The 25372-nt window shown below is 53.7% G+C and overlaps 1 protein-coding gene across 5 annotated transcripts in view; it reads left to right on the top strand.

The window, feature by feature from the left end:
* The window catches only part of CTIF (cap binding complex dependent translation initiation factor), a 291774-nt gene that overhangs the window by 150667 nt on the left and 115735 nt on the right, over positions 1–25372 (top strand). For all 5 annotated transcript variants that reach the window (XM_049620101.1, XM_049620100.1, XM_049620099.1 and 2 more), the window contains one exon: positions 8146–8222. In XM_049620101.1, coding sequence (XP_049476058.1) covers positions 8146–8222 — 77 coding nt within the window. The remainder of the gene's footprint in view (positions 1–8145; positions 8223–25372) is intronic.

The raw sequence follows: 25372 nt of genomic DNA, 5'->3' as shown, positions 1-25372 counted from the left end.
CTGAAAGGTGTGTGTGGTTTATTAGTCAGGACTCCCTTGGCTTTTATGGTGAGAAACCCAACTTGAAGGAAAGGGGAGGGGTGGGTTTTATTGGCTTAGTGCATCCAAGGAAGGTGTACACAGGGCAGCGATCTAGCCTCTCTCACTGCAGTACCGCTCAGGCACAGACCCCCAGATTATGATGAATGCCATGGGCTCTCACCCCAAAGACCACCACAGGAAAAGTGTTCATGTGCAATTGGGGGGGGGGGACGGTCAGACACTTCACAAAACCTGCCCGGAGAGCCTCAGTTAAGCTCTTCCTCTAGAAAAACGTCCAGTTCCTGTGGAGCCAGCATCGCATGGTATCTAGAGCAAACCTTTTCAGAACAGGTGGAGTTGAGGTGCACATTCCAGAGCGTGAGTAGGAACTCCAGGCAAGGGTGAGTCCCGATGGCTCAGCCTCTGGATCTCATCCCTGCCTACTTTTATCTGTTTTCTTACACTGGGACTCCAGCTAAGGTATTGCATTTTTTACAAGTCTCTGCTGATTAAAAAAATAATAATAAATTGAAAGAAAAAGAAAACCACACATTTAATGTGAGTGAGCCTGTCTGCCCCTCACCTTTCTTTCTAAAACCGGTCGGCTTCTTCTGAATAGCCGTGCAGCCTAGAGATTCCAGGAATTTTAGAAACATTACCTGTTTATTTCATTGGACGTGACCCACACATCCTGCCCACGTGCCCACAGCAAGACCTTGGTAGGATAACTTCTTAGAAGCTATGAAAAAACATGACCCCCCGCAGGAGGAAGGCTCCGCTATTGAGACAAGCTCATTGTCAAGGGAGATGTACTTGGTATTTTTATGGCCCATTACGTTGCCAAGTGCTGTGGCTGCTTTGTACTGTTTGCCCTCGGGATACCTCCCCGAGTTGGGCTGGAGATGGGGGGAGCCTGGGAAGTCCTGAGCTGGCTTGGCCGGAGGGTCTGTCCTGCCTCCCTGGGACTCCAGCTCCCTGGGCTTGCCCGGTGGGCACGGCAGAACCAACGTCCAGCTTTTCTTCTGTCAGACTATGGCTGGGGGCCTCCACCTGGAATCTTCTGGAAAAAAGGAAGCCATCAGTTTCCATGTATTTTATAGCATTCTTGCGAGTGACAGGAGCCTGGAGGGGCCGATCAGTATGCAAGTCCGTGAAGAAGAGGAGACGGTTCGTGGTTTCCAAGAGGCCAGGGTGGAGGGTGGACATCCAGGTGTGATGGGGCAGACAGGTGTGGCACTGGAGAGAGTAGGGCTGGAGTACAGGGCCTACCTCCGCAGGAGACTGGGGAGGGCACCTCCCCGCTGGAAGCCTCCCACTGACGCCTCACCTGGACCAGGGTCCTTGTTCCAACTCGGGTGTTTCACGGTTCCACTGCCTCCCAGTGAAGGCTATGCAGTTCCTGCCAGGTCTTGTGCAGTCTGGGGGACCCTTCACACAGCAGGAGGAAGACTCTCGTACTGGTATAATGCTCTCTCTCTGTCTCTCTGTCTCTCTCTCTCTGCAAAGAGCTGATGTGTGAAAGAAAGATAACAGACGTGGGAGACAGTTTGGCTTGGATGATTTCTGTCGGGCTCAGGTCTGGGGTTAGTGGCCGTGGGCCAAAGGTCATAGGAATATCAGAAAAAGTTTCTCTGAGGGGAAAGGGGGCATGGGGTTCTGTGAAGTGCGTACGTGGTTTCTAGCTTCCCTGCCCCTCCCGTCTCCCTGGTCCCTGCAGGGGTGCCGGAAGGTGGGGCTGGGCTGGGAGGTGGATGCACCCCGCTTGTCCTAGGGATTCGGGTCTTTCTTCATTGTGAGGCTGGGGCCTGGGCAGCATCTCAAGCTGTTGGTTTGGTGGGAGGCTAGATGACCCCCTCCAGACTGGAAGTCTCTGGCACAGGGCCTGGTACTCCAGCAGCGTACCCCTGTGGGTTATGGCCCCGAGGGCTCTGGAGTAGTACAGGTGGGGGGTGATGTGACCTCTGCCGGGGAGAATCAGATGGAGAGGACAGGGTGCTGGGGGACCGCACTCAGAGGACCAAGCTGTGGACACTCAGGGAGCAGATGGGAGAGGCCATCAGGCCAGCCTCACACTATGGACCTGTGGCTGGGACTGTGCTGTGGGATCTGGATGAGAGGGCCGGGAGTGTTCGAGGGCCACCATAAGTACGGCTAACTGGGTGATGTACAGAACAGACATTTATTGTCCCATGGTTCTGGAGGCTAGATCTGGGTTGGAAGCGTCGGTGGAACCAATGCTCCTTCTGAAGGCTCTGGGGAAAATTCCTTTCTTGTCACCAGCTTCTGGTGGCTGCCAGAGTCATTGGAGTTCTTTGGCTCAAGCCGTGTTGGTCCAACACTGCCTCCATCTTTACATGGCCTTCTCTTTCTGTGTCTCTTGTGTCTCTGTGGCCAAATTTCCTTCTTCTTCTAGGGACACCAGTCGTTGAATTTAGGGCCCACTCATCCAGTATGACATCGTCTTCACTTGACCATATCTGCAAAGACCGTATCTCCAAATAAAGTCACGTTCACAGCTCCCTCCAGGGTTAGGACTCCAGCTGATCGTTTTGAGGCACATAAATCTACCTGCTTAAAGGGGGTGAAGAACCATCCAGATGGCCCCAAGCCAGACATCAGGAGCACCAGCCCTGGCCCTCAGACTACCCTGGTGCTTCTCTGTCTGACCACAGTGCCAAGCACATCTCCACACACTGCTGTGATGCTAACATCATTGGCCAGCTGACGGAGGTCATAACATAGCTTCTAGTCTTCTCATGTACCCCTAGCAAACCCCTTAGGGCTCAGCGTAGGTACCGCGAAGGCTTCCCTGACCCTTCTTGTAAGCAGGGTCCTCCTTCCTTCTTCTGGGCTGCCAGAGGCATCTGTCCAATGATCCCCTGACCTCCAGGGCCAGAACTGAGTCTGTTCGTTCTAGTAACCTCCATCTGATGCACCTGGCACACGGTGGGCCTTCGGCACTGGTTGCGTGAGAAAGAACCAAGGATGGACATACGGGTGGGTGGGTTTGACGGACGGATGTCAAGTAACAGAAGTCTTCCCTGGCCACCCCACCCCTGCCCCCGCCGTGCTCCTTCCCATGCCGTGCCTTGTTCTGCTCCGTAGTGTTTTTGTCAGTTATCAGAGCGTCTGCTCACCTGATGGTCTTCTCTCTGCTCTCACTAGAACGTGTGCTCTACACAGACCAGCATTTGGCCGATTTCTTTTTCACTCTATGTGCGGTGCCTAAAACGGCAATTTTTACAGGAAAGGTGGACAGGAGAGCTGGTGGATTTTAGGATAGGGGGAGGGAGGGGCGCCTGTAGCCTAGTGGAAGTGTGGCACTGCGAGCACAGGGTCAGTGGGTCTCAGGGCCGAGGGCGCACACGCTCCTCGCCTGGTGTGTTTGTTTGGCCCTCCCTTGCTGCACCCCAGACCCAAGATTTGTTTGTCTCTACTGGCCTCTCAGGGCAAGGCCCGTGCACTCCCAGCCTGGGGCCAGCTGCTCTGCTGGGCCTGCCTTTAATCCCTTGGAAATACCGCCCTGGGTTGTAAGTACCCACCTCAGCCTACCCTGGAATGGGTGGATTTTATAGAACATGTTTCTGCATCCAGAGCAATCAGGCACGGCCGTGCAGGGGGGCATATATACACCATTGCTGATCTCTGAGTCAGACGTGTGTGCGTGTGTGTGCTTCCTGTGTATTCTGCCCGTGCCGCCTGTGGAAGGAGTATTATCTTCCCTCCGTCCCTGGAGAGGCTTGGTTTCTATAACCTGCTTGTCTCCCAGGCCCATTTACTTAGCAAAAGTGGTCAGAGGGTAGAGAGAGGGGATCTGCAGCCAGGTCTCAGAGCTAGGGGAAGAATTCTCATGCAGAGAAGTAGAAGGAGAGCAGGCAGGGCCTGAGGTGGTGCAGGGTAATGCTACGGGGTCTCACGTGACTCGAGACTGATGAGAAACACCAAGCAGCTGGTAAACCAGAAGGTCTTGCTCTCACTTGTGGGAGGACTGGGGAGGGAGTGTCTCCTACCTGGACTGACATTCATATGAGGCTCTTTCTTTTTCTTTTTTTAGTGTTTATTTACTTATTTTGAGAGAGAAAGAGTGTGAGTAGGGGAGGGGCAGAGAGAGAGAGGGAGAGAGAGAATCCCAAGCAAGCTCTGCACTGTCAGCTCAAAGTCCAATGTATGACTCGATCCCACAACCCATGAGATCATGACCTGAGCCGAAATCAAGAGCCAGACGCTTAACCGACTGAGCCACAAAGGCGCCCCTGGGGCTCTTTCAAGGCATAGAATGGAAGGATTTTTTAAATAAGGAATTAGAGCAGAGACCACTGTTTGCTGTCAAAGGATAATTCTAAGAAGCCTGATAAATTTCCATTCTCCACTTTAGTGATATATTCTGAAAAGCAGGGAGGGAACTCTGGTCCAAAGCCGAAATATCATATCCCCTGGCCAGGCCTGGAGATACCAATCCCCCATGCTCCTTTCCAGATTCTTTATTATTCACACTTGTCATTGGGTGCCTCTTGCCTAGGACATGCTGCCCTTTGCAGCCCTCTCTTATATAAAATGTTTCAGGGCAGCTGCTTCCTGGAGAGTAATGGAGCAAAAGGAGCATGTCCCATTGTGGCTGGATCTTTCTTGCTTGCTTTTTTAAAAAAATTTTTTGTTAACATTTATTTATTATTGAGAGACAGAGAGAGAGACAGAGCATGAGCAGGGGAGGGGCAGAGAGAGGAGGAGACAGAGCATCCGAAACCGGCTCCAGGCTCTGAGCTGTTAGCACAGAGCCCAACGTGGGGCTCGAACCCACAAACGGCGAGATCATGACCTGAGCCAAAGTCAGACACTTAACCGACTGAGCCACCCAGGCGCTGCTCTTTTTTTTTTTTTTTTTTTTTTTTTTTTAATTAACACTTGCTGTCCCCTCACCCCAGAACATACTGCCCCCGGATTTTCTTCCCACTTTTTAAAATTGAGGCATGATTTACGTACCATAAAATTCACCCTTTTGAAGTGTACAGTGAGTTGGGTTTCTTGGGGTGTTTTTTTGTTTTTTTTTTTTTTTAGTATATCCTCAAGGTCACACGTGCAACCATCACTCCTGTGTAATTCCAGAATATTTCCATCACCCAAAGAGAAACCCGGTACTCATTTGCAGTGACTCCTTATCCTTCCTCTCCCCAGCCCCCGGCCACCACTCATCTACTCCCTGTCTGCACGTTTGCCTATTCTGGACATTTCGTAACAATGGAATTATACAATACTGGGTTTCGGTGACTAGGTTCTTTCCCTGAGCATGATGGGCTGTTGTTGTTTCTTTGGAGGGGGGGTGGGAGTTGTTTTTTTTGTTTTCTGAGAGTGAGAGAGAGCCGGGGAGGGGCAGAGAGAATGTGTATGAATGTTAAGCAGGCTCTACGCCCAGCATGGAGCCAGAGGCACAGCTTGACCTCACAACCCTGGAATCAGGACCGGAGTCAAAATCAAGAGTTGGGCCCTCAACCAACTGAGCCACCCGGGTGCTCCCAGCATGATATTTTTAAGGTTCATCCACGTTGTCACATGTATCAGAACTTCCTTCCTTTTTGTGGCCGTATAATATTCCATTGTATGGACATACCACATTTTACTTATCCAGTCCTCAGTTAGTGGACATTTGGGTTGTTTCCAGTCGTGACTCTGATGAGTAAGGCTGCCACGAACATTCGCGTACCAGCCTTACCTCTTGCCGGTGACTAAAGAAGTTGGGCTAACCCGGATCAACACTGGCCTGATGGCAGATGTGGGTCTGAGCACAGATTCTCTCTTCTTCCGCCGGCCACCTATTTTCCCCGATTGACCCCAGTCACCCTCGTCTTGGAGGGAGTGTGGGCAGCATCTTGAGTTGTGCAGGTCACTCGGTGCCAACCACCAGCCTGAGAAACAAAGTGGCTGATTGAAGAGAGTCCTCCAGTGAAGCTTGTATAAATACAGTATGTCCTGCTTTATGCAGAATCATCCAAAGGAAGCGCCAGGAGCTGAACGTTCACGGTGCAGCTCCAGACCCCATGTTTTTACTCTTATATTTTCTACGCATTCACATACTTCGGAGGAGACAGGTGGATGGACACGGAGGTCACAGCAGGGGCTTCATTAGAAGCCTCGAGGGGCCCTGCAGGTCCTCTGGACCACTCTGAGTTTGGTAGAGAGCTAGGACTCCAGCGGAGGGTGAGTCCCGAAGGCAGCTCCCCACTGTGTGTGGAGGAGAAGGGCGGGATGCAGGCCAGAGCCCAGGACTCTGAAGCCCAGACAGGGGAGGCCGCACCTTCTGGGCTCATGGAAGGCCCAGGGTCGCGGACAGCTCCGTCTGCCCGGCCTCAGAGCTGAGATCCCGATCCAGGCTGCCAGCTTGAGAGGGAGCCTCGGCTTCCTTCCATTGTCTACGTGGGGCACACCCAGTGTGTTCCTTCGGTGACCCGAGGCCAGGAGGGAGGGAAGGGGCCAGCCCGGAGCTGGGTCAGGATGGGAGAGGGGAAATGAGAGGGGAAGACTTGGTGTTTTTCCTTGTTTGTGTTTTGTATTAAAGAAAAGCAAATAATATCCTTTGAGAAAAACCATTAAACAAAGCACATCCTAAGGCTGCACAGGCCCATTGTGGCCGCCTGGAGCCCGGAATTCATTCATGCTCTTTGGCCGGATTGTCGGAGGCAAGAGACAGGGTAGGAGGGAGGGACTGTTATTACAATAAATGTTGAAATGTGTCCTTCCCTCCTGGGACTCCATAGGAGGCTAGGCCAGGCATCCGTGATGCCGGAGTCCCTGTGTCCTCCCGAGCCTGTTCCCTCTTGTCCTCCCACTGCCGGGCCCCGGGAAGCTCCTTGAGACTGGCCAGAACTGCCAACATCCACCCCGCACTGGTTGGGGACTAAGCCCTGAGAAGGCCTCCCAGTGAGGCCATCCACTGTGGAGCCTGAAACCAGAGGGCTGCTACCATAGAGGCTCTGGGCCTCAGTCTCCCTGTCTATAAAGTGGGGGCGGGGGGGGCGGGGTTGGGTTATATGGACTCTGGCTGACCACTCTTTTTAAAACATTTTTTTTTAAGTTTTTATTTATTTTTGAGACAGAGACAGAGCATGAGCAGGGGAGGGACAGAGAGAGAGGGAGACACAGAATCCGAAGCAGGCTCCAGGCTCCGAGCTGTCAGCACAGAGCCCGGCGTGAGGCTCGAACCCACGAACTGTGAGATCATGACCTGAGTCGAAGTCGGACGCCCAACCAACTGAGCCACCCAGGCGCCCCTGGCTGACCACTCTTAAACACACCGAGACCTGTCACTCCCTCTCATCCTGTGTGTGCCTAGGGCTGGCCTTCAGCCCAGCTTCAGCAGATAATTCTGCCTAGGGCTCGGCATGTGCAAGATCAGCCCCATGTTATAAGTCAAAGGTCTTTCTCCAACCTTGACGTAGATGCATAGCTGTTGTCCTGACGACACTATACGAGAGTCCATCCTTAGGATTTTTCCCAGTTCAGAGTCTAAAACAGCATTTAACTATTTCATCCTGAGTACCCCCCGGGAGTGTGAGGAATGAGGGTCCTGGGTCAGAATTGCCTGGGCTGCCCTGGGCTGGCGTGAGACAACCCGGGTCCTAGCCCACTCCCTCTTTGTGAGGTCCTCTTTGTTTGCAAGGGGCTGTGTCTCCTTGTCCTCTAAATGGCCCGGAGAAGTTACTGACATTCCCACTGTGTCGGGAAGCTGAGAGAAGTCACGAGTGTTCAAAAAATAACTCCATCATGCAGCCGTGAATCCGGGATCTGGTCCCTGCTTTGTTGCTAATGCTCTACAAGACCTTGAACTGGTTCACTCACCCCTCTGGATCTCAGTGTCCTTGTCTGGAATTTGAATGACTGGGTATGACAGATTCTAAGGTCTCCTTTGTCTCCTTCCTAATCTTCGGTTCTGTAATTACAGCATCATTGCCTGGTGGGAAGTGGATTCATTCTACCATTTTCCATTTTTCAGTGTGGATTTGGTGGTCGGAGTCTAGTTGTACACTCCCGATTTCCTTCGTCACAGATGTCGTTATCAACAGTTACGTGCGAGAAGGTCTTTGCCGTCTTTCCCAAGTTACTAACGATCCCCCTTCCTCCCACATGACGCAGGGCTACCACCCGATGCCCCATGAAGTAGAGATCGCCCACACGAAGAAGTTGTTCCGGAGGAGGAGAAATGACCGAAGGTAGGAGAGACTCCGTCGAGAACTCTGGGTTTTCTGTCCTTGGCCAGCCGTCTGTAGCTCCATCGGTTCTGGCCTGGGTTTCGCTTTCCCCAGTGGCCAGCTGATACCTGTGAGGTGAAGCAGGTGGGTTGGGTACCAGTCGGGAAGCAGGGGGTACACTTCTCTGGGCTGGCCCCGGGGGTGGGTCCCTTCAGGAGTCCAGGGCAGCGCAGGTTATGCCCCCTCGGGAGGAGAAATGCTCTTTCCCCTGACCTTACCATAACGATAGCAGTCCTCAAGGGACTGGGTCCCAGCTGACATATGTTCTGAGACATGGCCTCCAGGAGCTCACAATTCCAAGGGTTTCTGTCCCGCGTGGTGCTGGGCTCTGCTGTGACAAACGATATGCAGATCAGAAACTGCACATGCACCTGCTCTCTAGCACCCGGACGCGCTCACTCACACTAAGGCAAAAACCAGGGTCTCCCTGCCGTTCAGAGTGCTGGGTGACAGCTAGGGGCCAGAAAACCTGCCACGAGGGGCGCCTGGGTGGCTCAGTCGGTTGAGCGTCTGACTCTTTGATTTTGGCTCAGGTCATGATCTCACAGTTTGTGGGTTCGAGCCCCACATCAGGCTTTGTGCTGACAGTCTGGAGCCTGCTTGGGATTCTCTTTCTCTCTCTCTCTCTCTCTCTCTCTCTCTCTCTGCTCCCCCCCACCCCCTTCTGCCCCTTTGCCAGTTGCTTTCTCTCTTACTCTCTCTCTAAATAAACTTAGAAAAGAAAAAGTGCCATGAGGCAGCCCTGGATACATAAGCAGCTGAGGCTAGGCGTCCCAGGAAGGCATATGCCTTAGTTTCCTTGCAGCCTCTCTCACATGGAGAGGTCTTCATGGTATATTTCAAATGGAAAACTCCAGGTACCGAGCAATGTTTAGGGTCTGTGGACATTTGTAATAAAGCCGCATTAGAGTAAATGTTTTTGTTTGAATATGCATATATTCCTTCTGGCTGGAAATGTAAAAAATAAAGGAAGAGAGGGAGTAAAAGAGAAGAAGGATGGGAAGGAGGAAGGAGAGAAGGAAAGAGCAAAAAGGCTTCTGCCTAAGGAACTAAAATGAGGTGTGTTCCTCTATGGGGAGTTTTTTCGTGGATAAAAGTGATGGCCTGTGGTTTTACCTTTGATGAACACCGAATGTCGTCTGAGAGCCAAGGAATAGTCCAGCCCTTATCTCTTGCTAAGAAACTAGAGGCCTGTTTTCCTGTTATCCCTTGAAACTAAGACTGTGGCTGACCAGGGTCCCCAGTCCTTCCCTCCACACGTGGGCCCTGACCGAGGAGTGCTGGGTGGTGGCCACAGCTCCGGGCGAATGGGGCACCGGGCACCCAGAGCTCATCATCAGCTGGTGCATTTGGTGGGTATGAGGCCTTCCCAGAGGACAGTAAGCATACAACTGACTAGGAGGAAGGCCTTCTTGGCTTCGACATCAGAACCACCAGGCACATCACGTGGCTGCAGGAAAAGGGGAAACTGAGCCAGGAGAGTGGGACCAAGCCCTAGTCCAGGCTTGACCAGACCAGGGCAGGCTTATTTCACTGTGGGTGCTGCCTTTTTGCCATAGCTGCTTCACAGAGGCTAATTCCTGGTTTCTGGCTTCCTGGCGGAGGGAAGAAGTAGGGAGCACCCCCTAAAAAGGGACTGGGGTTCTCTGGGGCCGGGAAGGGATCAGGGAGAACAGAGACTTGGTGTCCCTCTTCCCCTGCCGCCCGGTCCCGAGTATGTGTGTGGAGGTGTGTGGAATCCCCAGGCTTCTGAATGAAGGGTCACCCCTGCCCGGCTCCACTCCTTCGGGCCCAGGCAGTGGCGGGCTGACACTCAGCACCCATGCTGGCCCCACCTCCGCTCGTGGGCCCGGTCGCCTCGCTCCGCAGCAACCCCCCGCCCCGCCCCCCACCCTCGACAGTGGCAGGCCTCCAGAGAGCAGCGTGACCCGGGAACGTAGGAAGAGGAGAGTGGCACACACACGCTGGGAAGCCGACCTTCCGCTGAGCCCCACTCGTGTTAACAAACGTCTGGGTTAGGTCAGCACACCTCGCAAAGGATGTGGACGCGGGACAGGGTCCAAAGCGAGGCAATAAAGATGATTAAAGGGATGGAAAGTATGTCCTGGGAGGAGAGGCTGACGGGACGAAGCAGGGGAAGAGCATGCATGCCAATAAAGTCATGAGAGATTTACACGGAGGGCCCGGAGCAGCTGCCTCACGTTCACAGGGACCGAAACCAGAGGGAGCTAGCCGGAATGGAAGAGGGTGTTCAGCTAGACCACACACGGACTCCAGGAGTCAACGTCTTGACCCTCAGAGGGCCCATCTGCGGGTCAGGACGGCAGGGAGCGCCAGGTGGATTGTGTGGCACCCTGCAGATTAGAGCAGGACGTCTGCGTTCTACCCCAGCTCCCGCGGGACGCGAGGTGGCCTGTGCCCCTGCTGCTGGTCACTTCCAGTTGTGGGAGTCTGAGGCGCGCGCCCCAGAATTCGACACCAGATGGGCATTCCGCCTCCTCCGTTCCCTCCCTCTGTGACCTGGGCAGTTGGTTCATGCCCCTACTTCGTCTTCTGTAAAATGGGTCTGCTAAGCGGGAGGCTTGAACGATCTAATCCTTGCAAGGCCCCTGGAAACAGTCTTGGCGCCGGCCCCCTCTTGGGTCCGAGGTACACGGGAACCACTGTAAGGAAAGGTGGGGAGCTGGCGGCAGCGAGGGTGGGCCGTCACCCGTGATCTCCCTCGTGAGCCCGGGGAGCTTTGCCCTGCATGCTCTCCAGGATCAGTTTCCTTCTCCTGGATCCGCTTCCCCCGCCAGACACGGAGGGAGGGTCCCTTCAGCGCAGCTGTCTGTGGACTCTGCTCCCACACTCCATGGGCTGCTGCGAGGCGCTCTGTGATTACAATTGAGTTGCGAATGTCTTGTCCTCATTTTGCAGAAAGCTCCAGAACGGCTCATGGGGTTTTTTTTTTTTTTTCCCTTAAAAATGTTCCCCAAACTTAAAACAACTAGTAACCACTTGCTTCTTTGGGGACGCTACTCAAAGATGTTTGCTGATTTCAGAAAAAATTATGCATTTCATGCTATGAACGGACTAAATGAGCACTTCAAGCGTTCCTCAAAGAGCAACATGCCTCAGGTGCCCTGTCCCCACCCACGTTGGCCACCTGCTGCCTGGAGGAGGGCCTGCCAGCTTCCCCTCCCCGCCCCCCAGGCGACCCACCCCTGGCCACGGGTGCAGGCAGAGGAGCAGGCTCCCGGAGGGCTGAGTCTTGCCCACGCTGCTGACCTTGAGTGAGGTCTCACCTGCCGGGGGTGCAGGATTTTCTCCGCACCTCCTCCACCCTGCTGCGTTTACAGAGATGAACAGACTGGGCAATGAACAACTGTCAGGGTCTGCCCAGGAAACGGAGGAGGGTCCTTTGGATCAATGGTGGGGATCAATGGTGGTAGACAGGAAGGGAAGGGAGCAAGATTGGGCGGGGGGGAAAGCTGAGTCTGGGTGGGGAGTTCTGGCCCTATGGGGGGGCGCTGAAGTTGAGGTGATTCAGAGCTGTCCCAAGACGGAGTGAAGGAGCAGGTCTGTATACCCCTGTCTGCTGGTCGTTGGATAGAATTGCCACAACTGTAGGCTGGCAGCTCTTATCACCCAGGGCAGTGTCTATAGGGGCTGACAGCTCCGGGCGGGGGGGCGGTGTCTGCTCCGGCACGTCCAGCAGCCAAGGGGGTTGAGTGCCCCGTTCCTGAAGGGGGGCCTGGGTGGCACATCACCCTGAATGCCCCAGTGAAGCAGTACCTGCCTCACCTACTGGGATTGATGGAGGGGTGCTCTGTGCCACATCCCGTGCTCCAGAGAACACCAGAGAAGTGGCAGGCTTGGCCCCTGCTCTCCAGGGGCTTGCGCAACCCTCTTTGGCTGTTGAAGCCACCAGACTGCATGTAGAATCCGAGCGTCCAAAGAAAGGAGCCAGCAGGAGGTGACCGAGGAGTGCTTCCTGGAGGAGGTGGGCATTGAAGGAGCCTGTGAGACACAAGGGGGATTTGGAAGGGAGACCGGAGGATTTCGGGAGGGAAGGAACGGGAAAGGCGCAGCGGAATAGGTGCAGGAGCCAGAAGCCGCCCCACAAAGCTCCCTAGAGACGGAGGCAAGAGGGTGGTGCTTATGGCAGTCACCACCCCCAACGGAACTAAATCGAAGGGAAAGGCCGGAGCTCCTGGTTCCTGATGGGCCCTGGCCCGGGGTGCTACACGTCTGTGTAGACACAGCACGCTCCAGAACCGGACCTCCTAACAGGGCAGGACAGCGAATGCAGGCACTGTCTTTCCGTCGCACGCTGCCCTTGCAGCCGGGGGGACAAGAGAGCCGTTCTCCAACTTAATCTGTTTCATTAAGTGAGGTCTGAGAATGGTTAATTGACTCCATGCGCAAAGCAGATTTGGAAGGAAAAAGAAAAGAATGCCGTGGTCATCCAGCCAGTGTCGGATGGCCCTGCTGGGCGAGGGGCAGGAGAGCGAGCCGTCCCCACACTTCCGCACATGCCACCCCCTCCCTGGGTCCCCAGGTGGTGCAGTCGGGGCCGCATCCTGGACACCGCTGGGTGATTGGAGCCTGACTGCCCATGGCTGTGGCCTGGCGTCCTCTAATTGTAGGACCAGTTAAGACTCTTATTCCTTCTTCCCTTTCTCTGCCAACATGTGCCCCAACCCTCCCTGGGTGCCAGGCTCTTTCCCTAGGGACAGAGTTAGTGTCAGCCGTCAGATTTGATTTTGCAAGCTCTCTGTGACATCATCTAGGTCACTAATAAAAATGCACAGGACCTCTGAAATTACTGGCGATGGATATATAACTTTCTAAATAGACTAAAAACCCTGACTTATGTAATTTAAAAGGATAGATTTTTGTTATAGAATTGGCATATCAATTAAAAAATTGTTTAGAGGAACTTAGAATCTATGAGATTCTTTTTTTTTTTTTCTAATATGAAATTTATTGTCAAACTGGTTTCCATACAACACCCAGTGCTCATCCCAACAGGTGCCCTCCTCAACACCCATCCCAGGAAAGAGTGATGTGGCAAGCCTCTGGAAATACTCCTTGAATCTTGAATCTTGAATCTTGAATCTTGAATCTTGAATCTTGAATCTTGAATCTTGAATCTTGAATCTTGTGTTCAGGGTTCCCCAAATGTTATCAGGCGAGTAACCCTTTCAAAAAAGGAAGTAAATTTGCTCTGGTTCGTGCGAATCTGTGCTAGCTATTGGCTACATCATTTCTTCCAAAACATCTGTTTGGGAATCTCTTGGAGAGACATGATATCTATGCATTTTCTGCTTTTTGAAAATTGGAACTGTAAGCACACAGCTACAGCACTTTGTCTGTCCTCCAAGATTCCTCAGACGTGTGCCGGGACCCCTTAGGACCTCAGTAAAGCATTCTCTTTTCCTGAGCAATACCACTCCATCCCTTGGGCGAGAAGATGAGAATTCAGAGCACCTGTCACTCCCCCCCCCCCCCACCCGCCGCCTATCGGCCCTGGACATCGTATGGACACTCCAGCAGGGTCTGCCTCTCCTGGCCCAGCGCTTATCCTCCGACAGAAAGCAAATCTTTCTTTCAGCTGCACCCTTAATTTTACATCATTAACCCTGTCAGCAACCCCATGCTTCCCTCCTCCCTCTCACTCAGAATACGGAATTATAATTTTAGAACCCTCACTAATCCCCTTAGGCCCCCTCTGCGACACATTCTGATGACTACCCCATGCTTTGATGGTCATCACTGGCTACGGGCAACCTCTCATTCCATTCTGGAATCACTGATCCCTCCTCCTTCTCACTTCTAGGCTCACAGGCAAGGACCCTGGGGGTTCCCTGGGCCTCTTTAACCCCCTTTCCTTCTGACCGGGAACAGATCAGGAATTAACTAGTTCAGATCCCTGGATCTGTCCATCAGCTTGTGAGTTGTTAAGTTAGCCTGTTTGGAAGTACCATCAGTCCTCGTTACTTGTGGATTCCACATTTGCCAATTTGCCTACTTGCTAAAATTTATTTGTAACCTCAAAATCAATGTTCAGTGGTCCTTTCAAGGTCATTCATGGGCATGCCCGGGGTGGGGAGAAATTTGAGTGGCCGAACATGCACGTTCCCAGCTGGTGTCAGACGAGGAGATGCTTCTCACGATCTCTTTCGTGCCACGATTTTCACATTTGTGTGCTTTTGCTGTTTAAAATGCCTAGATACTGACATGCTATCTAGGGTTCCTAAGGGCAAGAAGGCTGTGATGTGCCTCATGCAGAAAAATCCGAGTGTTAGATAAGTGTCATTCAGGCACAAGTTATATATAGTCAGGATACCTACGATACATTTTCATGATTGATAGAGTGCTGTTGCCGTGAGTTCACCATTAATGAACCAACAATGCATATTAAGTAAGGTGTTTTTAGGCAGAAACGGATAATATAAGGCGTATGTATTGACTGATTGGAGAAAATGTTGTGGCCAGAGGCTTGTAGGAACCTAACCCTGTGTTTCCCTTGGGAATAACCGTCCGGTATTCCCTAATTCAGTGTTTGCGGGACTTTGTAGAACTTAACTACAGCGGATAATGAGAATCACCGATGCTCGCTCTTTAAAGCAGGGTAGAGAGGTGCCCAAGGTAAAGGAATAGGTTGTGAGTGATAGGATTTCAGACCTGAGTAATTTATCTTGTTTGTCTGGTGGTGGGAGAGCTGGGGGCAAGAGAAGGGAGGATCAGGAGACCCTTCCTCCCCTGGTCGTCACCTGGCTTGGGCTTCACTGAGGGGATCTCTGTTTCATTCGCCCCATCCGGGGATGACACCATCCCTGAAGCCCCCCAGACTGCTCAGCCCTGCGGTGACCATCAGCATCATCCTGTCATCAGGAGCCCAGGGGATGGCGAGACAGATCACACTGCCATCGCCCGAGGTTTGTCTTTATATCCCAGCAAGGAAATTGCCCTCATTAAGTCTCTGCTAAAGATAGATAAGAAAATGGGACAGGCAAACCCCCACCTGGCAGGCAGCCCTGTCAGATTCTAAGCAAAATGAGTCAGATAGGAATTATTTTTAGGCTCTGTCTCCTCCTCCCCCACGCCCACCCCCAAGCAGGCGCTCTTGGAAAGAACAGCTCATTTCTTGAAGCCAGATGTCCATGTCTGTGTCCAACTGACGTGAGAGCCCTGATAGGCCTAGAGAAGACCCCGGCCTTTGTACAAACCACAATGGCGAGGTCATCCTTTGGACACAGCAGCCACCTCGCTCAGCGTTCCTGGGAAGAACAGGCCGTGAGGGGGCCCTGGGAAGGCTGGCCCGCGACTCACCTAAGAGCAATGCTCCTTCCCAGGATGCCCTTGCTCGCCCCTCTTTCCCGGCACATGCCGCCCGCTCAGGATCTGCTCTATGCATCGTACTTCGTGGGAAAGAAAACAAGACCCTGGGCCCCTCTCCCAGTGAAGGACCAGCATGTCCCCTGGGCCAGGCACCCGCATCGTGGGAGGGCCCTTTTGTGCATTTTGGCAGAGCTCCCGGGTGCCGGGCCCCCCGGCAGTGGGCATCTCCTAGTCTGTGCCCACTCTGGGAAGCTGAGCATTGCCCTTGTTTGCTGTCTTCCCCTTTTTCCAGCAAATAGGATTTGTGCAGATCCCATAGACCCTAGACAGCCAAGGAGAGTGACCTGGAGGTGAGGGATCTAACTGGAGTGGAAGCAGGGGCCCGTGCCCACCGGCCTGGAGGGCAGGAGGGTTGCTGAGTAGGAAACTAGCTGAGAGAGAGAAATACCATCATCACTGGCTCTGTGCCTGGGACAGAGGGTAGAGCGGGTACCCCAGGAGACAGCCTCCCGAGCTGGTTCAGTTACCCCTCCTCAGTAGTCTCAGGCTCTGTTTCTGCAGTGTTGGGCATTTGGGAGTTGGCTCACAGATGTTGACCCCTGGTCCTCCCCCCAGGAACTCCAAGGACCCCAAGTAACCGGGCCCCTGGCACGGAGTCCACAGGGCCTTGCCTGGGGGCGGGGGGCATGGTGGGCGGTCCACCTGCACAGCCTCCCTTGGCTTCAAGACTAGCTCATCCCTCACCAGGCAGGGCATCTTAAGGAGATACGGACCCGCACCAAGCCTTCTCGTTCTTCTTGTTGTCGCAAGGACATTGATGCCTGCAGGAGTGCCATCAGATGACATCGATGGCAGGTATGCAAGAAGTTCCAGAGGCCATAACCAGTGCCCCTTATATCTTCAACCCAACCCATGTGCCCTCTCCAGAAGGTTCCAGAAAGGCAGGCCCTATCTGCTCTGCCTGTGTGCATCTTTCAGGACCAAATCTGGTGTGGGTTGGTACCCCGGGTACCCTGCATGCCTGGCTGAGTCCCTATACTCCCAGAGATGAGATACAGCCTGGGACCGCCATACTCGGAAGGCAGGCTGTGCCTCCCATTGGGTCTAGGGCCTTTGTGCCGGACCCACGGACAAGCCCAGCCCACCCTCCGTCGTCTGGAAGTCACTCAGCGGTTTAATAAGCACTTCCAGAATGCTCACCATGTTCGGGATACACTGAGCCCTTTACAGAATATCAGCTCATAGAGTCTTGCCACAACCTTAGAAAGGAGATACTGTTTTTATTTCCATTTTACAGATGCGGAAAGTAACTTGCAGACTTGCACAGAGAAGTGAAGTAACTTGCCCAAAGTCGCAGAGCTGGGAGGTTTAGCTGAGCCAGACTGCAAACCCAAGCAGTCTGGCTTCAGAGCCCCCAACCGGTTCTGTGCAGAAGACTCCTGTCTGTCCCCTCCTTGGCACGTTCAAGCTCCCTCTTTGGGCCTTTCACTGCCTTCTATATGCCACCCCCCCCCCCATTAACTCTTGTGCGGGGTGGGGTGGACAGCATGGGGCTGCTGTTTTCAAATGGACTGAGTGGGGAGCTAGTGCATATTCCAAAGGAATGAGCAAATGGGCAGGTTTCAAACGAGACCTACCCAACAGAGTCCTTCACCTTCTGCCTCCTGCACCCCAGCACCCACTCTGTCATGCCTGTAGATCCCTTCCCCGGCTCAGATGATTCACGCATGGGCATATTTAGGAAGGCCCTGCAGTAGCCTGGAGCTTTCCCAGGTTGTGGGGGCCCCACCCAGTGAGAAACTGGAGGAGGGGTGGCGTGAGTTCTAGAATGGTGGGCAGCTCTCAGAGGAGGGCGGTCTGGCCGGGAGCACCTCCTCCCATCCCCCCACCCCTGTCCCAGGGGGACGAGCCCAGAGCACGAGGGTGCCTCCCACTCCCCAGGGCTTCCCAGCAGGGACAGGGGCACAGGTTTTAAAAATACCAAGGAGCCTTCCTGCCTGATCAGCATTTACCCTGGGCTCCAGGGGTTATTTCTGAGTCTTCCCGGTAATTCAAGTTTAGCCATTTATTCCAATGCGTGTGTTGGGGGGAAGCCAAGGTGGCCTCTATTATGGTTTGGAGTATCCTGGGGGGACCCTGGTGTCCAGAAGTGATTCAGGGTCTCAATTAGGCAAGCCGTCAGCAAACAGAATTAAAATAACTCAAGATAGGCCCTTGGGTCCTCGGGGGTGATGCCTGTGCTTAGTCCCCATGAGGGAAATGAAGACCGAGGTGTCCCCTGTCCCCCGCGTGCCCAGGGTCCTCTCTCAAGTGGCATCCATAGGGATCTCAGCGCCCTTCCAAATGCAGAATGGACAGAGTGGCCGGTTCTTTCCAAGTAGGCCTGGACAGACAGACAGACAGAGAAACGGACAGCCAAGCCCCAGGAGCAGACGGGCCCACAGCCATGGCACGCTCTGTGGGTCCAGCTGTAAACCGACACAAACTTACCAGCAGCTCACAGGGAGCCCCCAGCACATTAACACCTCAGCAGTGTGGGGCAGAATTATTGAATCTTCCCAACAACCCCCAGGAGGAACTAGTTTTTATTTCCCTTTTCAGAGCGGCGTAGTAACCGGACAGCACATAACCTTCCCAATAGACCTTTAGAACCCGCTACCCGTGCCAGCCATACCCGCCCTCTGCCCCTCCACTCCCTGAGACATGCCCCCCTACGTGCCCTCTGCCCGCCCCGCCTCCCTCCTGTCACACGGCCCCCACTGTGCTCCCCGTCTGGTCTGCGTAGGACCCCTCCCGCCTGACTTCCGCCCTTGCCGGCTCCCTTCCCAACGCTCCACCCTGCAAGCTCTTTTTAGGCCTCTCCAAACCTCTTCCCCGGCCTTCCCCACGGAGGAAGGCCTGGCACACACCCAGAAAGCCCTGCTCGCCTCAGTCAAGTCCCCTGGCTCACCTGGAACAGGTGAGGCAGCTGAGAGATTCGGGGGCGGGTGGGAGGCCCCGGAACGTGCAGGACGCTGGCTCAGTTGTGAGCCCCCGCATCCTGAGCCACCCCTCCAGGTGAACAGATGAGCCCGGAACAACAGCGGCCACCCCAGGGCTGCGTTATCCACAGTTACACCCTCCCTCGGGAATCCAGCAGCCCTCAAGTTGTCTTCAGACTCTGTCTTTTCAGCCTATTTTAGGCTTTCTGTTCGCCGGGCCTGGCACTGAACTTCGCGGAACATGTATGCGGACCCAAAACAAAGATGAGGAGTGTTTTGAGGAAGAAAAAAATATGATACGGGGCTGTGTGTGTGTTTGTTCCGTCTGGTGGCCCAGTGGCCATAGTAAACATGTTCCAGACTGGCTCAGTGCTTCAGGGAGCAGATGGCACAGGCTTGTCACCTTGAGCGGGAAACCTGGTGCCTTTGAACCGTGAGCTGCAGCCATGGGTCAGGGAGGCAGAGCGGGGATCAGAGTGGAGCAGGCAGAGGAAAGGATTCTGACTTCGCCCTGATGTTCTGGAAGGCTGGAGATGCTCGGTCCGGAGTAGGGTAGAGAGGTGATCATCAGGATGTCTCCAGGCAGGGCCCACGAAAGCCAGCTCCCTCCGAAGTCCCCGCTATCCAGTTCCCGACCCTGTGCCCTCAGGGGAGTCTCGGGCACCTTTCCCCACTGAAGCTTTACTATATTTTTACTGTGGCTTTTCTTCTAACACAGTCCGGGGAAACCGTCTCTACCCCTTCGTCCATCCCACCTCCCACTATTCTCAAACGGTTCCTGTAGCCCGGATTTACTGCTTTTGCACCCCATCTTGTGAACCGGGGTATCAGGGGTCGATTTGGCCTTCACGGGTAACAGGCCCGGTTGCCTTGCATTTTCTCTGAGTTAAGAGAATGATCTCGTGCTAAGTGTTTCCAGCACACTGAGAGACCAGTAAAGGGTGGGGAGGGAGGAAGGCAGCAGAGAGGGTAGAAGGGTTGTATTTTCTGAAGAGAGGATTTTGAGATGCTAAAAGCCTGAAACCATCCCCCTTTAGGCAAACGTCCCCTTTGTCTCTACCTCTATTTAACGAAAATCACATAACATGAGCCACTGCAGCCAAAATGGGTGGGTGGCCCCCTGAGTGAGTGTGCACAGTTCACCAGGCTTGGTTTGGGTCTCGTTGCGAGATGTGGAGCCTCAGAGGCATTGTTTCACCTCTCTGGGGCATGATTCTCATGTGCGACATGGGACATCTACCTTCTAAGGCTGTTTTGCAGTCCAAATGAGACAATGCCTCCAAAGCAGGTAAAATGTCAAGGGCTGTGCAAACATGAAGATTTCAGCCGTCTGTGTTGTGTTTGTAGTGCACGCATGTCGGTGTGCATGGTTGTGTGTGTGTGACTGCTTTCGGGACTCCGCCGGTTACCATTTCCAGTGGTAGTTTGCTGGAAATGCAGTGTGGCCTGGACGTTTGTATTGGTTATCCCTCACTGTGTAACAAACTACTCCAACAAGCAGAGCTTAAACAACAAGCATCTCTTGTCTCACGCGGTCTCCAAGGGTCAGGAATCCAGGAGCAGCTTAATTGGGTGGTTCTGGCTCAGAGTGTCTCTTGAGATTGCAGTCAAGCTGTTGGCGGGGATGGTGATCATCTGAAAACCTGATTCAGACGGGATTGGAAGGTCCACGTCCAAGTTCACTGACGTGGTTGTTGGCAGGCCTTAGTTCCTCACTGGCTGTTGGCCGGAAGCTTCATTTCCTCGCAATGTGGGCCTCTCTGTAGGGTGCTCATGACAGAATGAGTGATCTGAGAGGGAGCGAGCGAGCGAGAGAGAGAGAGAGAAAGAAGCTGTCATGTCTTTTACAACCTAATCTCAAGAGTGACCTACCATCCCTTCTGGCATATTCTGTTGGCCACACAGACTAACCCTGGTGCAGTGTGGGAAAGACTGTATGAGAGCGTGAATACCAGGGGATGAGGACCATGGGGTGGGGGTGCATTTTTATCTGTTTCTAGTTCCTTTCTGTGTCATTGCCTCCCCCCAGCCCCCACTTTAAATGACCTAGTAAAATCCACCAATGGCTTTGAATAGGTTGAGGTGTTTTGTGTTTTCTCTTTTCTGGTTCAACTTCAAATCTTTCAACAATGCCTTCCTTCTCCTCTTTTCTTTCATCCTCCCTGTCCATGGCTCCTCTGTGTGGTGGAATATGAGTGAGTATTTCCTACCTAGAGAGGGTATGAAGCCAAAGGATGCTGTTGTCTGAGCTGTGGAACATACCTGTCCTCCAGGGAGTCCAGCAGGTAGTTCCAGGAAAAGAGAACTTTCCAAGATACACACACACACACACACACACACACACACACACTCACCCACACTCATACTCACCCATATACTGGTTTTCCCTTAAACTCTATCATCTCAATGATCATAAAAGGTTGGGCTTTCAGTGAAAGCATACTGAAATGCTTGAATCTGTTAGACACTGACAGGGAAGGCTTCCTTGGGTAGGAGAGAAAAGAATACAAATATTAACAACCCAGGTAGAGATGTCTTGCACAGTGTTCCTCCTGACATCCCCCCAGCAGGCCTGAGAGACAGATAACACACACACGCACACACACACACACACACACATAAGCATCCCCCTCGTGACAGTGATGTAGGGACACAGAGAGGCCACGTGGTTTCCTCCAGACTTTGTGGAACCCAGTAGGAATATCCAGACTCCCTTCTACAGGGTTCTGTCACATTGGCCCCGCACAGGGAGACGCGTGCTTCTTTTCTCCCCACTCCAGAGGAAAAGGTGATTCGGAGTTGTCTGCCTGTCTGGGTGCGGGGTGTTCTACCTGGGAGGGTCGGCCAGATATTGGAGGGGTTCAGAATAGTGGGGAGAGGGGAGATATCCCTCAGAACCGGGAACGTTTAGGCGGGCGTGATGACAGGCTGTGAGGGAACAGTGGCGACAGGCGGAAGGGGACCCTCGGTCATCTGCCCCTTCCAGTCCATGCAGGCGCTTTTCCCCTCCATTCGGAAGGCGTCATCAGAAGTACCTTGGGACGCTCTGGCTCCAGATAGAGTCATGGAATGAAGGGATAATACGCCCTTTTTGACCAGAGCTGTGCTGTCCAGTACAGTATCTACAGTTTAAGTTCATTAGAATGAAGCAAATTAAAGTTTGTCCTTTGGTCACACTGGCCACTTGTCAGGTGCTCACTAGTTACACGCAGATGATGGTTACCACGTGGGACAGTGTAGATGGAGAATGTCTCCATCCTTGCAGAAAGTTCTGCTAGATAGTCCTGCTCTGCAGAAACCCTCCTGGGCCCCAGAGAGTCGGGCAGGGGGTGGCTGGAGGGGAAGAGAGACAGCTGGGGTAGAACAGTCTGAGGGTCTGGGCAGGGAGAAGTGGTCTAAAGAGCAGAAGGAAGAAACTGAGAAAGAGAAGGAGGTGCTCACTGAGCACACATGGCCCCCGGGGGTGGGAGGGTGCTCAGGAAGGGGTAACTCCTCTTTGAGCTGGGTCTGGTGACAAGGAACATTGCTGGGGTTCCAAAGCTTGCAAGGGCCACTTCCTCTAGATCTTTGCTCAGAAGCATGACTGGAGGCAGACAGATGCTAGCCCTGGGGAACGGCCTTCGGGCCCTCTCTGTGCACCAAAGGACCCCTGAGAGCCGAGAAGCTTCCCCCAGACCTGATAGGGACATCACTGTGGGGTGACCCAGGGAGCCCCAACCTGGGGTGACCCAGGGCACATACTGAAAGTTATGGAGAAGGGAGGACTGGCCGTCCCCCTACCTGCCATTGGCTCCTATGTCAACACTCCCTGCCCTCTATGCTTGAGTGGAACTCTGTTAACCCTCTCGTTCTTGGAGAACTTCATGCACAAACCACGTCTCCAACCAGGTCTTCCCCAGGATCAGCTCAGGGCACCAGACAAGGGCTTGGTTTCGTTTTGGTAGCCGGGGGAGTATCCAGATGGACGAAGTGTCTTCAGACCCGATCTTGTGTAGAAAATAAACACATAAACCAATAGAAGACCTCCTTAGTTTTGATCAGGTTGGGGCCAGAATCCCAACTGTCCCACCCACCCGTGTCCCTTTGTCCCCGCAATTGTTTTCAAGTTTATTTTTATATTTGTTTGTTTTGAAAGAAAGTCTGAGTGGGGGAGGGGCAGAGAGCGAGAGGAGAGAGCAAGAATCCCAAGCAGGCTCTTCTCTGTCGGGGTGGAGCCCAATTCACCCAACGCGGGGCTTGAACTCACCAACTGTGAGATCATGACCTGAGCCGAAGTCAGACACTTAGCCAACTGAGGTCACCCAGGCACCCCTGTCCCCGCTCCTGTAAAGTAGTTATGGAAGCCGCTCCTTAGGGAGTGCCCCCCAACCCCACCCCATGCTGGGCATCCCGTCTGGATCAGGGGTCAGCAAACTTATCCCATAAAGGACCAGATAGTAAAACAAACTGTATTCACAGAAACAGATGGTGGGGGATTTGGCCCAGAGGCCAGTGTTTGCAAATCCCTGATCTAGATTATCACAAATCCTCCAACAAACCCAAAGAGAAGAAAATTTGTTTCTGCTGTACAGCTGAGCAAGTGAAGTCACCATACTCAACTCTGTTCTCCCATGTTTCCTGGGGCAAACCCAGGCCTGCCTGGCCAGAGTTCACATCCCCTGTCCTTCCTCCCTGCTGGGGATTAGTGCCTGCCCAGGGTCCCTCCCCAGGACAGAGATAGCAAGAAAGCCAGAAGAGAGGTCCAGGGGGTACCAGGCTGTCTTTCCCCATTTCCCAGCATGCACTAGTCCTTGAACACAGCGCTAGATGCGAGAGATGAACCTCTCAGGGCTAGTCTGCTGGCTGGATACTTGAGCTTCGTCTGATTAGCCTCACAAACCCTGTTGGCTCCTTGCCCCAGAACAGGCAAAGGTCCCCACGGATGCATTTTGACGTGGAGGCCGCAGAAAACCTAGCCAAATGCTGTGGTGGGAGACCTCAGGACGCAGGGTACCTGAGAGTAGCCAGTGACACCTAATGGGTACAACTTGGAAGGCTCTAGGAAAACTAGAAGTCGCAAGTCCCTGCTCCCTGAAGTTGTTAAGGCAGGAGCCAAAGAGGCAGAGGTGGAAGGGGAGGAAGGGCTGACAGTGTGGGACAACACAGCCAGGACAGGTCTTGCCTCAGCGACGGGGCTGGCCAGCCCAGACCCACACCCGCCAAGGGGCAGCCACAGCCTCCAGCATCCCCCTGGAGAAGCCTGCTGCACAGCCACCCCCTCCAGCGGGGCCCCTTCTCCTAAGCCCACGGCCTAGAGCTAACACAGCAGCCCAAAGCGTCTTCAGGCTAAGAGGGGTCTCTTGATCTTGGTGACCCATCCTTGACCAGCCCTTTCTGGACTGGTCTTCTCATTTACTCTCTGGAGTTCCTTTGGATCACAGCAGTGCCTCTTCTGGAGACGAGCATGGCCCAGCCAGTCAACGCTGTCCCTTACGTGCCCTCCACAACACCCCAGCCATGCCGCTGAGGGACAGGGCTGCCCAGCACCCTGCCAGGGTCTCCATCCAGACTGTAGGCAAGAGGAGGCACTCACGAATGTAACCAGCCGTGTGGGGGCATTAGTCCCCTCTGTGCCCTCAGCAGAGGCATGGTGGGCTCTCCCTTGATGTTCGATCTACACATTAATAATCCTAGTGTGAAAAAATGCTATTCTGAGAGGTGTTGGGGATTTGCCGCCTGGACTTCCTTCATTAGCATATGCCTTCTTTGGGTTAAAAATCCACATTTCCTGAGTTCCCTACAAGGTGTAGCTGCCCTCCTGGGAGAAGCAGATCCCCTCACCCAGCCTGAGTGGTTGAGGCAGGACCAGCTGGGCTCTCGGCCAGCCACTCTTCTCCCGGGGGAGCCTGCTGAGCTCAGGGTCAGGAATCTTGCCCAAGCCCCAGGGAGCACCTGCAGTCGGGAGGGGTGACAGGGATGCGGGTGGCCTGGCAAGAATCTCTGGCTGCCGGAGAGGGAGCGCACCAGCTTTGGTGAAGGACTTCTAAGGCGGGTATTTAGAACGTGTGCCGGGGGATGAGCTGGTCCATCCCACCACAGAGCAATAGGAGTGTTGAGGAGGAAGAAGATTCTCTGAGTCTGCCCAAGGTTTTTCATTTTGCAAGAGTAGGAATGTGAAAGAAGTCTCCTTCAGGCCACGCCTGCAGGGACCCTGCTAAGCCAGCAGGCCCCCAGCCCACCTCAGATCGCCCTGAGTACCCCTCCAGCCCCTTCCCCTCAGAAATCACAGCTAGCCCATCCCTTCTCTACGTCTCTCAGGGCTGGGTCTCAGAGGCAAGCTTCTCGTCAGTAAAGGGCTACTCCCCACCTTGAGACTCCCCTGTGCGTTAGCAGCGGTCTTAATTCTGATGGAGGTGGATGGCCATCCACTAAATGGGATATCTGGGGATAGAGTGGCCATCTCCCCAAGGCAGGGTTAGCTCTCAGCAAGACCATTAGGGATGTTGGGTTCTTCAAATTCCACAGATGCTGCCCCACGAGCCCTGGCTCATATCTAACGGGACAGGCCAGCCTGGAAGGGAGGGGCTCATATCCAACAGGGGACAGGCCAGGCTGGAAGGGAGGCTTAAGGCCCCATCCCCTCCCCAGGGCCAGGAGTTGGGGGGACCTTCAAGGCTGCTCCTTCTCCTGGCAAAGACTGCCCACGAAAATAGGTCAGGGCTGCCCCCGCCCCCGCCTTGAGCATTGCTGTGGTCAAAGAGATGATGTCAGATTAGCTACATTAAAATGATTCCATACCCAGGATTCATTTACCTCCTGTTT

This window comes from Panthera uncia (assembly GCF_023721935.1).
Source record: "Panthera uncia isolate 11264 chromosome D3 unlocalized genomic scaffold, Puncia_PCG_1.0 HiC_scaffold_8, whole genome shotgun sequence".
Classification (NCBI taxonomy): domain Eukaryota; kingdom Metazoa; phylum Chordata; class Mammalia; order Carnivora; family Felidae; genus Panthera; species Panthera uncia.
Note: the sequence above shows the minus strand (reverse complement) of the source record. Positions and strands in the feature narration are given on the sequence as shown.